The following is a 14,377-nucleotide window of genomic DNA, read 5'->3' as shown; positions in this document are numbered from 1 at the left end:
ACAAAAAAACTTGTGACTTTTTAGAATAACACTCAGGAACATAAAACACATCAATATAATCACATTAAACAATAGTTTAAAATAATCACATATGATGCACAACACAATATATTTTTATATTTTTTTACATGTTACAAAGACCACTTACAGTATATATTTTGCATTAAACTGAGTGTTGCATTTTACAGGTAACAGGTTGCAGTCCATGCATTTTGTAGATAGTTTCATTTCATCTATTTAGATTCTGTTGATTGGGAAGGGAGGAGGTCTCCTCCAACACAACAATCTTGTGAAAGGACAACATTATGCCCTGGGCCTCTCTATCCTTTAGTCCAGTGGTCTCCAAACTGTGGCCCCTGTGCCAGATATGGCCCTTTGCTTACCTTTATCTTTGGGGCAATGTTCCTACCACTGTTATGAGGCACTATTACTCCCATTGATACTGGCTTCTAACAGTGAGGAACTATTTCTCCCACTGACACCAACAAGGGGGCATTTTTTCCTACCACTAACACCAAAGATAGGGCACTATTCCTCTAACTAATACCAATGATGTGACGTTATACCCCCTCCTACTGACCACAGGTGCTATGTCATTTTTACAATATCGCTGACCACCATGCCTGAGAAATGTTCTACTTCCACTGATGCTTTTAAGAGAATTGCAACCACTGTACTGAGATCAATGGAATTGCATGGATGTCTTGTAGACCTTTCACTGAGGGTCCTGATGAAGTACGGTAATCTGCAAAATAGTTGACTGCAATCTGTTGCCTGTGAAATGGGACACTCAGTATAATGCAAATATGTAAGTAATCTTTGTAGTGTGTCAAAAAGAAGAATATTGTTGGGCATCATATTTCATTCTTTAAAACATTTATATGTTGTAAATGAATTAATCTGGAAATATTTTTTAGATTCATGTGTTGAATTTATGTCCTTGGGTTCAGTCCTAAAAAGACCCTAGTTCTTTGTCTGCTGTACCAGGAGTGAATTTAGTGTCACATAATGACGTTAATCCAGGCAATGACATCCTCAATAAAAACAACAATTGGTGCTACATATTCAAGTATTCTGCCCTTGGAAACATATTGTCCTTTAAAATAAACATGCCACAAACCTGGGCTGTTGATAGTGAGCATATAAAGAAACAATGCATAATCAGAGGATCCTGTCAGTTGAAACTGATCAGTAGATTGATATAGACAGCAACGTTTTTATTCAAATATTGACATTTTCTGTAAAACATAAAAAAACTCCCTTCTCCCATGTCTTCCTATTGGTCTGTGAAGCCTTTCAATACATTGAAGGAAGGCTATGGAGGTAGAGGAGAAGAGCAAGTTTAAATTTTGCATGGAAAATTTTCGATTTGCTTGTACATCTGCAACCTGTATATCTGGATCCACCGATAATTGTTTAAAAGATTTTTACTGCTCTTTATCAAATGCTGTCTGAATTGTCCAAGTTTGTTGCAGGGTAATTGTAAAGTTCTTTAATACAACATACATATAGTTTTTTTATTCTCGGATATGAAATGTATATATTGATTATACATGAAGAGAAACAGATGCAGAGTTCTGAAAGTGTATTCCCAACCGGGAAGTGCTCCAGTGGCATCATCATTTATGATGACCATGATGTGTAAAATGTGGTGCCAAATAATGTCACTATTGAAGAAGAATAGCAGTCATTGCACAGGATAAATATTTTCTCCTCCACCCACCACCTGCTGTTAGTGTTATATAAAATATGTGAAGAACTCAGAGGAAAAATGATATGGGAGGGTGGAGGCACTACTGGCAACAAATATATATACATTTTTAAGTGTGCTCATAACAGAAGAATTTTTTTCAGATATATTTGTTTATTGTCACTAAAATTTAATTTGAGAATGCTGACTTACCAGCAGCTTAGGTTGGCAACCTTATTAGGCTTATCCAAAAAGAACTTATACTTAATACTTAATAACCCTGCCAATAAGCAATTTATCGTAATGCATAGCAGCCAATAAACATGCATCTTTCATTTGCATTATTTCAGCAATGTGAAATGTAATTTCATTTCATTACTACTAGAGTTTGCAGTTTGTCAATGATGTTTCTGCACTCCTATTTAATAGGCTTGCATGTCTTGGAGGTGCAGACTATTCTGAGTGATCCATTATATATAATTTGATAACATTAAGAAATAAGGGGAACTTACCAGTAGCATCAATGAATGACAGAATCCACTTGCAGTCCCCATTAATTATTATAGATTATTTTGGGGAAAACCATCAATTGGGCTTATAAGAACAATAGGCTTGTACTGGACACAGAAGCTCTGGAATTTAACTATTGCCAATGACTGTGCTTGGCATTATTAGAGTGAGGGGCTTAAGTTGGCTATACACTAGTTGATGTGTGCAAATTTCTATGAAAATTCTCAGTACATTTGTTAACTTGGTAAATGACCTTTGAAAGTACTTAAAAATTTAATTTAACATTCATTTTTGAAGCGAATAGACTTTCCCAAACAAAAACTATATACATTGTTAGAAATGTGTTCATTCGAGAAGGATTTTCCATCTGGCTTCTCTAATTTGCTTGTCAGTGCAGTTGAAAACTAATGTTGATTTGACCCCACTAAAGATTAGAAAATAGAGTGTTCTTAAAACAAAAAATTCCTATTGGAATTTTGCATATTTTTGGTTAGCTTTAATTTTAACACGAAAAGATGAAGGCTCTGTGTACAGCCTTGAGCTTGGATCCAGTGGCCTCCATAAGCTCAGAAGTCTGATATTAAGACAAGCACAGGTGCTAATAGCCAATGCATTTTAGATAATGCATTTTAATAAGAGTGTTAATGATACACTTTGATGGTTGAGAAAGGATTACTGGAACCACAATGATCTTTTAGATGGTACTATGTACCTGTCTGCCTAAATATCTGCTCTAATATAAACCTCTTATGAACAGAAAGGGAAGTGGATATGTATATTTCTATTACGTATATCTGAGTTCTGTAGTTTGACAAGCAGAGTGGCTCAATACCCAATGGAATTTAAATTTTTATACAATATTATATATTGTAACTATTGATGCTTCTATAAATCAACTTGTGTTTAGGTTTTTGTGGCCTTTTCTCTATCTTCTTAATGATAACCCTCATTTGACAGCCCTTGTGCCCACTTGTGGCATTTCTATAATATTGCCTCTCAATTTCCAATTTAAATTAGCACTGCCCAATCAAATTTTTCTCAACTCTCTGTATAAAACATAGTCTTTCTTTTTTTTCCTATTTCTTATGTTTGATGTACATTAAATTGCCTACTTATTGTTTTCTGATATACATTTCACTAACTGTAACAACATGTTTTTAGATGGAGATTATTTTACATTTACAAGACATGAACCTATCGGAGTATGTGGACAGATCATCCCAGTGAGTATCACAGTGTTTTATTTTCATTGAGTGACTTTCCTTGCAGTTGCACACAACATGGGGCTTTGCAGCTGTGCATTTCTGTTAAGCAAGAGGAGAGAAAAAAAAATCCTCAGCTTCTATTGGCATATTTTTATCAGCCTCCCTACAGCTGCTTATTTAAACAGGTTAATGGGGATTTAAATCTGCAACTTGGAGAGCTGTTCCCAAGCACTGGGATTCTTATGGCTCAAAGAATAAAATCAAAATAAATACATAATACATTTACTATATTTGGTGATATAAACAGATCTTGGAACTGTGTGTGCACGTGTGCATATGTGTGTATGTGAACCTCTGCACCCCTGTATGCAACTTTATTCATAGACTTATGTTTTTTTATTACATTTTTATCAAATGCAAGAATGAAGCTAGAAATACATGGCTCTATAGCATCATAGCATATTGCAATATATCCCATAGCTGTGCACAACAATGAACAATGCCATATTATACTTACTGAATGTACACATACTGCTCCATTGTTTCTTATTTTATAGAGCCTGTGTAATTTTCTGCTATGTACAGAGCAATGATGGGTAGTGCTCTTAGTGTATTTGGTCAGTACCAAAGTGGGGATCCCTCGTTATTATTAGCAGTACTGGGGCCCCAAGTTTGTATCCTGGTTAGGGACTGTCTGCATGGAGTTTTCATGTTCTCCCTGTGCTGGTGGGTTATGTGGCTCCTGTTTAAAATTGGCCCTAGGATGTGTATGCATATGAGATGAGGACCTTAGATTGTAGACTACCTGAAGGCAGGGACTGGTGTGAATCTGCAATATGAAAAGCACTACATAAATTATAGATGTGGTATAAAATGGCCGTAATAATGAAATACGCTTCACCATGGTAGCTGTTGTTGAGTATTGCTACAGCTTGTGGCCATGTTTTAAGAACATAAGTATATATGGCAAAGAAGCAGAGATGTTACTTTTGTAAAAAGACTTTTCGTTTTGAGGGCCTAAATGTATGTATGATAATTTCCTCCCCTCCCTCTTTATTATAGACATTAGCCCGAGAGATTAGACTGTCCAATTAACTTAAGGTCCATAATCAAAAACACATTCTAGTGTTTATGAATTACTGTGCCATTGTGCCAGTGGAACATTTAAGATCCAATACAATTTTCCCTTTAACACACCCATGGAAAATTCTTGTGGCAAGCATGCTGCATTGCAATATTAAAGCAAGTCTGAACACTGGCTTTTATGGTAAACATTTTCCTTATCCCGTAGTTTCCTGGGCATATTATCTTTCCTTTATGACATTTGTTTTGATACCACAGTAGGTTTTCTAAAGCCCTTACTCATTTACAAAGGTGGACAGAAATAACATTACCAACCTGCACTCATCAGTAAAGACTCCAAGCCTATAATTTTACTCTTCAGATTTCACCCAGCTACGACTAATAAAACAATGATGAAGGTCAGCAGTCAAACAAGAGGATGACTTACACAGCCTAGGCACTTATCCTCTTTCATGCTGTCTTGTCTCACCTATTAAAGTATTTGAGAGACATGACTGATTTTTTTACGAACAATTTCATACGTCTATACAAAAATGTAAACATTTCAATCTAAAAAGGCAATAATATATATATATATATATATATATATATATATATATATATATATATATTTATATATATGTACTTGCTTTCATCTCTCTCAGCATTCAGGACCTTATATATCAGCATGTTCTAACTAAAAAAAATGTTATTTTAGTGACACCCTATAGACTTTCTAAGCAGGTCTGATGTTGATTAGAGATGTTAATCTAAACATGTTGATACATGAGACCTTCAATGTTTTTACCACATAAATAGGTGCCATTAATTAATAATACTGTTGGATTAGCAGTTTCATGTGTAAACCTACACCATTTCTCCTCTGTTCTCTTCTGCTTAATATGCCATTGAAATCTTTTTTTTATATCAGTTTAATACTTGTACAAAATACCTGTTCGCTAGGCCACATCTCTGTGAACCCCCTCCCTGTAATAGCAAAAAGTAATGAAGCCACCACACTTAAGGAATGGTGAGCTGCAATATTTTTGTTCTTGGGTTTAGACACACAATGATATTACTGCTGTGTGGATTCAAAAGCCATAAGTGCCATAACTTGAAGATGTCCACATAGAGGAGTTATTTTCAAACTTTTGAAAACTAATGTCCACTATTCTGTTACCACTTCTACATTTGGCCTAGCATGAGCCCATTGACATACAGTACTGAACTTTATCTTGTATTGCTATTTGCATCCCTATTGCAGATTTTCCCTCACTGCGGTTTTGTTTATTAACCTAAGCATTGTGATTTAAAGATGTGAAGGGAACCTATACCTGCTAATGCATCTATAATTATTAGCAGGGTTTGAGTGTTTCTGTATCTGAACTGGTGTTTACAAAGCTTCCATTCTAAGTACAATACTGTAAATTAAAAGCTTAATTTAAGTCGATAAATACAATACAAGTAGTTTAAAATCTTGATTAACATGTCTTTGAAACAAGGGTGACATTGCCCTGTTTTTTCCACCAATGTTAAAAATACTTATATCAACAACACATTTTCCACATTCTTTAATGTAGTCACACATTTTCCCTAAAGTCAGCAGTAGTATTTGGCAAAGAGCTTGGCCTTTGCCTAAAGCTTACTTGGAGATCTGGCATCTAAAGTCTTTTAAATGGAAGCTGCCCGCATCATGACTTTTAGGCCATTTTTTTTCTTTTTTAATGGATTTTTTTCATACAGAAATTGTTTAATATCTGATTTATAAACATTTGTGTTACAAGTAAATTAGGTGTTTGGTGAAATGAAGCCATTAGTTTGTTTTCTAGTTATTCTTTGAAGAAGCAAACGTTTGCAAAAATCTAGGGGCAGTTAATACCAGTCAAGCAGCGAAGCCTTGTGTTAAGCTTAGCTTATTTTTAGTATTTATGCCACTTTCAATGCTGTAGTCTACTTTGAAGTATTCTGCAGGCCCAGTTCAGTTAAAATGTGTTGTAGTTTTTGACATAGTAGGAGAGGTTTAGAACTTCTGTCACAATTGTGTTGGCTGTGTCCCCTGGTGGAGCAATTCAACCTCCCTATTAGTCCTTAGGGACTATTGGGAAAAACTAAATTGTACTGTTGGCACCCGAACAAGTATAGAGCGGATATCTTGTAATGCCAGTGATAATTGTCTAAGAGGAGTTTCCCTTAACTTTGTATTGATTTCATCTACGTAAAGCTAATTGGGTAAAATTGATCCAGGGAATATCTGATTGCCTCTTGGGGAATCAGGAAAGATTTTTTTCCCCTGCTGGAGCCAATTGGATCATGCTTTGCTGGGTTTATTTTGCTTTCCTCTGGATCAACTGTGGGTATGGGATTGTGTATATGGGATTGCATGATTTTGGTTTTCACTTTTACTGGTTGAACTAGATCAGTGTTTCTCAACTCCTGTCCTCAGGACCCACTAACATTCCAGATTTTAAGTATTACCTTGGGGAGATGCGGACTAGACTACTGCAATCACTGAGCAGCAAATTATATCACATGTGATGTATTTCAATTATCTTGAAAACTGGGTCTGTTACTGAGTACTGAGGACAGGAGTTGAGAACCACTGAACTAGATGGACTTGTGTCTTTTTTCAACTTGACTATGTAACTACATAACTATCTAATGTTCCATTGTGTCCTGTTGTGTGTGAGACAATAAGTGAAGGGAAATCCCCCCCCCCCCCGAGAGCACCAAAAAAACCTGCCAAATGTTTTAATTATGCCCTATCCCAGTGGTGGCAAACCTTGGCACCCCAGGTGTTTTGGAACTACATTTCCCATGATGCTCAACTATACTGTAGAGTGCATGAGCATCATGGGAAATGTAGTTCCAAAACATCTAGAGTGCCAAGGTTCGCCATCACTGCCCTATCCAATATAAAAAAAAATTGAATATCGAGACATAAGTTAGAAAAACGTTTTTTTCCAATTGCAAATGTTTGGGTATTCATAGTAGACATGATTTCACCTTATTCACTATTAATTTTTTTATAGTGAACATTTAATCTGACAGGTTGACAGCCTCTTATAATTTAGCAAATAAAGCACATTGTTTTTAATGTTGTTTTTCAGTGGAACTTTCCCCTACTGATGTTTGCATGGAAGGTGGCACCAGCTCTCTGCTGTGGGAATACTGTTGTGATTAAACCGGCTGAACAAACACCACTCACTGCACTTTACATGGGAGCTCTCATCAAAGAGGTAAAGAAAGAATAAGCAGCAGTTACAATATTATACTTTCATAAGTGCTAAAACTAAGAGCTTTCAATTAAATGCATGCAGATAGTTTTGACACACCATTTTCCCCTTCAATTTTATTTTACTAGGCTGGGTTTCCACCAGGAGTTGTGAATATTTTGCCAGGATATGGGCCAACTGCAGGCGCAGCAATAACTTTTCACCCTGGCATAGATAAAATTGCGTTCACTGGCTCTACAGAGGTATGTACATTTTCTGTACGTGAAGGGCAATGTTTCTTCATGTCTCAACTATTTTCTAAATAGATGGTCTTCCATCCTACACTGAAGTGTGAACTTCATTTATTTTTTTAGAAACTAGAGTAAATGATCACATATGAGAACTCTTATATGGGTTTACGAGCTTAGACTGAAGCATTGTAGATTTTGGCTGCATTAGAATTATATATTTATACTGGTTCATTTTCAGTGCCAATCTTAGACCCTTACTTTCAATCATTGATCCAATAATTTTCCATTTATTCATAGTTATCGGAAAACACTATGACATTCTACAGTAATGTTATGGCTCATTTACAAAGGCATCAGATTCAGATGCAAGCGAAATGCAGTATGCTTTCAGGAGCCTCTGAACTATTTTCATTTGGATTTGAGTTGATTTGATTTGCCTTTTGGTTTGTGAAGGTTTTACCTGAAGCTACTTATAAGTTTTACTGTGCTGCATAGAGCTGATTCAAGTTACTTTTTTATTGACATTTACTTTTATATAGGAGAAAAGCACTTTAGATGCAGACAAAGGCCTATTCACAGGAGGCCTTAACCACTTGCTGGAAGATTTGGCTGCTGAATAACTGGGCCATTTTTTGCGATTCGGCACTGCATCGCTTTAACTGGCAATTGCGCGGTCGTGCAACGCTGCACTCAAACAAAATTGACGTCCTTTTTTTCCACAAATAAAGCTTCCTTTTTTTGATCGCCTCTGCGGTTTTGTTTTTTGCACTATAAACGAAAAAACTGGCAATTTAGAGAAAAACACAATATTTAGTATTTTGTCATTTTTATCGGGACTGCGACATTATGGTGGGCACATCGAACACTTTTAACACATTTTTGGGATCATTGGCATTTATACAGCGAACAGTGCTGTAAAAATGTCACTGGCAGGGAAGGGGTTAACACTAGGGGGCGATCAAGGGGTTAACTGTGTTCCCTCAGTGTGTTTCTAACTGTAGGGGGAGGGGTCTGACATTGAGGAAGTGACGGATCGGGGGTTAGTAGCTATTAGGAACTCACGATCTGTCACTCCTCACAGAACAGAGATTTGTGTTTTTACATCCCTGTTCTGCATCTCGTGCCCACAAACACACATGGCTGGCGGTCATCATGACCGTCGGCCACAAGCATCAGCCCCCCCGCATTGCAGCCTGCTATCCTGCTCCTGTGAGCCGACGTATAGCTATTACAGTCTGTGGGATCGCAACGACCTGCCGCAGTAAAATGATGGCGACTGGTCGGCAAGCGGTTAAAGTGCGATTGCTATGCAGCGAAAGATTGCTATGTTGTAGGGAACATCAAGAAATACATTCAAATTATATACCTTTAGTCTGGAATTCCTTCTTAAAAAAATAGATGTGCACTTCCTGGCATTTGAAGGGGCATAGGCGCTCCTGTGCCTACAGCCGCATAGTTTTTTTCTGCAGTCCGAGGTCAAGCACACTGTGCTTAGTTTGATTCATAGTCTCACAAGATTTGGAGGGATTTGATTATGTAATTTGGATGGATTTGATGGTGTACTGTGCTGTTCACTCTTTCCTTTGCTGGGAGCTTTCAAATGAGAAGGCAAAGCCTTTCCTCTACCAAGATGGCCTCCTCCACACAGAAACTTGGGTGATGAATTACTAATGGCAAATAGACAAAAAAGGAAGTTGTAGTTTTCAAGGAAATTTTGCCCAGAGCTTTGTGAATGTGGTAAAATGTCACTTTGAAAAGAATACCTAATTATATGCAAGGAAAATTAAATAAAAAATTGTTGTTTGAAACCGATTGGATGATGGAAGTCAGCAGAGCTTTAGCTCATAGCTGATAAATAGGCTCAACCATAGCTGATAAATAACTACACTGATGCATGATGGCAGATATAGTAAATTACTGGTAGTTTGCATAATGACCACATCAGCAAAAAACCCTATTTATATGTGGCGGAATAAAACTCAATTCTGTTAATGACAGTTGGGGAAAAAGTAATTATCATCATTTACTATTGGGTGAAAAATTGTGTATGTAAACATAGCAATTAAGCATTTCATGTCATAAAGCCAAGCCAAAATACTTAATTTTTTTGAAGCCACAAAGTACAATGTTTTCAACATTTCATGATTCTTTCTGACCAATGTCCAAAAAAGTATTTCGTTTTGGTAAAGTGTTTAATTGTTAGGCAATTATTGGTGTCAAGACTACAGACCACAGTTCTTCCATAACAGAATATTTGGTTTCAGCTGAAACTAGTTAACAGGGTTTAAAGATCAAAAGCTGTCATAGTTTTTTAAAGGGAAGCTTCTTAGCTAGTAATACAACGGGCTTTGTAATAGGAAGTGGCAAGCAACACTAATATGAGAGAAGGGGTCTCTTAAGATGCTAAGCAAGAACAGATGAAAGTTTTAAATGCAAGGCTAACGTAAACTGTTCCATATTTTAGATTTCCTGTGACAGCGGTCAACATTATCACATCTTAAATACACTCACTGTAATAACAATTTGTAAACGCAGGACTTTACTTTCAATTGATGAAAAAAAAATGACTCGAGGAAAAGAAAACTGTCCCCCTTCTTTCTTATAACAGTTTTATTTTCTGCCCGAGTAACTGTCACATTAAAGCAATAACTTGTAAATTCCATAGCTGGCAAAGTCTTCATGTTCCCCGGTCTTTAGAGCTGCAATTGCTCTAGCTTGACAAACCAACAAAAAAATGTAGACCAAAAGGCACTTGAATTTAGCTTTAGCTACCTGAAGCTTAAGGTACACCTGTGCCCAGACTATGGACATTAATCTACATAATATTAACCACTTAAGGACCAGCCTCGTTTTGAGAGTTTGGTATTTAGAACAGTTTTTTTTACTTGAAAATTACTTAGATCCCCCAAACATTATATATATTTTTGTCTAACACCCTAGAGAATAAAATGGCGGTCATTGCTATAATTTTTTTCACACTGTATTTGCGCAGCGGTCTTACAAGTGCACTTTTTTTGTAAAAAATGCACTTTTTTGAATAAAAAAATAAGACAGCAGTAAAATTAGCCCATTTTTTTATATTGCAAAAGATAATGTTACACTGAGTAAATTGATATCCAACATGTCACGCTTTAAAATTGCGCCCGCTCATGGAATGGCGACAAACTTTTACCCTTAAACTTTTACCGTTCGCTTCTGCGCGAGAGCTTGGTGGGACAGGGCACGTTTAAAACATTTTTTTATTATTATTATTTATTTTAGCTTTTATTTTTCATTTTTACACTGTTTAAAAAAAAAATTGTCACTTTTATTCCTATTACAGGTAATATAAATATCCCTTGTAATAGAAAAAAGCATGACAGGACATCTTAAATATGAGATCTGGCGTCAAAAATTCCCAGATATCATATTTAGACTAAAATTCAATTAAAAAAAATAGTAATTTAAAAAAATCATGTAAAAAAATTTACCCTTTAAGAGCTATGGGCGAAAGTGACGTTTTTGACATCGCTTCCACCCAGCAATTGTATGGAGACAGCTGCTGACAGCTTCGGTAAGCGTCGGAGGGAACCGAATCACGGCAGGAGTCTCTGCGAATCCACCGCAGAGACTACTTGTATCTTGTAGCAGACCACCCACTGAAGAAGGGGATACCGTGGTTATGGCAGCTAGCTGGTGCCATAACAACAATATCCTCCTTCAAACAACCATCGTAAAACTGCGGTGGACAGTCCCTAAGTGGTTAACAAGAAGTAAAAAAAAAAGAAAAGCTTTACAAGCCACCAATTTCTACTCTAGCTACTTTTAATGTAAAGTTATTCTCATGTCACGTACACACGACCGGACTTTGAATGAATGAATGAATGAAATACTTGTATAGCGCACAATGCGAACTGAATCGCCTCTAGGCGGCAGACTAGGTCAGAAGGGATTAGTCCATCGGACAATACGATCGTGTGTGAGCTAGTCCGATAGTTCTTCAAAAAAAAAATCAGATGGAACTAAAAATAGAACATGTTTCAAATCTATCCGACGGACTCAATTCCGACAGACTAAAATTGGGAAAACCATTTTTCTGTGTGCTGGTCCGATGGACCAAATACGATGCAAGGGAAGCTATTGGCTACCGGCTATTGAACTTCCTTGTTTAGTTCCGTTTACGTCATCACGTTCAAAACTAACAGACTTTCGAAACGGACTTAGTCCGTTCGTGTATGGCCAAGTCCATTCATTCGGAAAGTCCATTGGACCTCAGCCGAAAGTCCGTCGGGAAGACCGTCGGACCTAGTCTGCTGCAAAGTCCGGACGTGTGTACGCGGCATTACTCAAAGAACACAACAGAGATTTTAGAATCAGATTTCAGTCATTTTATAAGGGTCCCCTCTAGGGAAGGGCGAATGGTTCTCGGGCCAAACTTTGGTTGTTCGGATGTTCTCCGAACACCGAACAATATGCGATGTTCGGGGAAAATTCGTAAGCCCCCGGAACACTGTTAACCACTTTCAGACCAAACCATTTTGCTGGCTTAAGACCAGACCACTTTTTGCGATTTAGCTTTAACTGACAATTGCACGGTCGTGCGACGTGGCTCCCAAACAAAATTGACGTCCTTTTTTTCCCACAGATAGAGCTTTCTTTTGGCGGTTTTTATTTTTGCGCTATAAACAAAAAAAGAGCGACAATTTTTAAAAAAACGCATTATTTTTTGCTATAATAAATATCCCCCAAAAATATATAAAAAAAATGTTTTTTCCTCAGTTTAGGCCGATACATATTCTTCTACATATTTTTGGTAAAAAAAATCACAATAAACGATTATTGACTGGTTTGCACAAAATTGATAGCGTTTACAAACTAGGGGATAGTTTTATGGCATTTTTCATTCCACCGACGTACATCGTCGTGCGCTGGTCGGGAAGTGCTTAAAGTCTATGGGACACTAACATGAAAAATCAAAAGTGCTAATTTTAAAGGTTTATATGCAAAAAAAAAGTGTTTGGGGACCTGGGTCCTGCCCCAGAGAACATGTATCAATGCAAACATTTTTTTTAAAAATTGCCTTTTTTCCCGGGAGCAGTGATTTTTTTAATGCTTAAAGTGAAACGAAAAAAATGAAACATTTCTTTAAATATTGTGCCTGGGGAGTGTCTATAGTATGCCTGTAAAGTGCTGCATTTTTCCCGTGTTTAAAACAGTACCACAGCAAAATGACATTTCTAAAGGTAAAATTGTCATTTAAAACTGATAGCGGCTGTAATGAATTGTCAGGTCTTGGCAATATAGATAGAGAGCATGGGTCCCCCCCAGTCCATTACCAGGCCCTTTGGGTCTGGTATGAATATTAAGGGGAACCCCAAACCAAAATTAAAAAAATAAATTGTGTGGGGGTCCCCATAAAATCCATACCAGGTCCTTTAGGTCTGATATGGAAATTAAGAGGAACCCTTTGCCACATTTTTTTTTTAAATGATGTAGGGGTCCCCCCAAAATCCATACCAGACCCTTCAGGTTTGGTATGAATTTTAAGTGGAACCCTGCGCCAAAATATAAAGAAAAAATGGCATAAGGGTCCCCCAAAATCCATACCAGACCCTTATCTGAGCACGCAACCTGGCAGGCCGCAGGGAAAGAGGGGAGATGAGAGCACTCACCCCCCTCCTGAACCGTACCAGGCCACATGCCCTCAACATGGGGAGGGTGCTTTTGGGTAGCCCCCCAAAGCATCTTGTCCCCATGTTGATGGGGACAAGGGCCTCATCCCCACAACCCTTGCCCAGTGGTTGTGTGGCGTGGGGCTTAGCAGAATCTGGAAGCCCACATGTGAATTGGTAACGGGGTACATTGTACCCCTACCATTTCACAAAAAGTTTCAAAAATGGTAAAAAAGACAAGAGACAACTTGGGACAAGTCCTTTATTAAAAAATAAAAAAGTTCCACGATGTAAATCCATGCCGCCCGATGGACCAAAAAAGAAAAAAAGCTGCAACCATTGGAGGCTCCTGCCTACTGATGCTTCTTCTGGGTGACAGTTCTTATATAGCTGAGGGCGGGGCTACTCGGTGATGTAAACTGTTGACCCCATCCCCCTCTGACACCACATGGAAAAAAACGGGGACCCCTACGCCATTTTTTTAAAGTTTGGTTCAGGGTTCCCCTTAATTTCCATATCAGACCTGAAGGGCCTGGTATGGATTTTAGGGGGACCCCCACACAGTTTTTTTTTTACATTTTGGTTTGAGGTTCCCCTTAATATTCATACCAGACCCAAAGGGCCTGGTAACGGACTGGTGGGGGGAACCCATGCCCTTTTTTTCAATGAGTTTTAGCTATATTGCCAAGACCCGACAATTCATTACAGCTGCAATCAGTTTGAAATGAGAATTTGTCCTTAAGAAATGTAATTTTGCTGTGGTACTGTTCTAAACGGTTTATTGTTTCTACTTTAT

General features: G+C 37.5%; 1 protein-coding gene across 1 annotated transcript in view; it reads left to right on the top strand.

The window, feature by feature from the left end:
• The window catches only part of ALDH1A2 (aldehyde dehydrogenase 1 family member A2), a 64,366-nt gene that overhangs the window by 29,433 nt on the left and 20,556 nt on the right, over positions 1 to 14,377 (top strand). Inside the window, exons 5-7 of the mRNA XM_077472258.1 lie at positions 3,362 to 3,423; positions 7,575 to 7,703; positions 7,829 to 7,942. Of these exons, the coding sequence (XP_077328384.1) occupies positions 3,362 to 3,423; positions 7,575 to 7,703; positions 7,829 to 7,942 (305 nt within the window). The remainder of the gene's footprint in view (positions 1 to 3,361; positions 3,424 to 7,574; positions 7,704 to 7,828; positions 7,943 to 14,377) is intronic.

Source organism: Lithobates pipiens, unplaced genomic scaffold (genome assembly GCF_037356315.1).
Source record: "Lithobates pipiens isolate NorthernLeopardFrog02 unplaced genomic scaffold, aLitPip1_a1.2 Scaffold_8, whole genome shotgun sequence".
Taxonomy (NCBI): Eukaryota; Metazoa; Chordata; class Amphibia; order Anura; family Ranidae; genus Lithobates; species Lithobates pipiens.
This window is presented reverse-complemented; position numbering and strand designations above follow the sequence as displayed.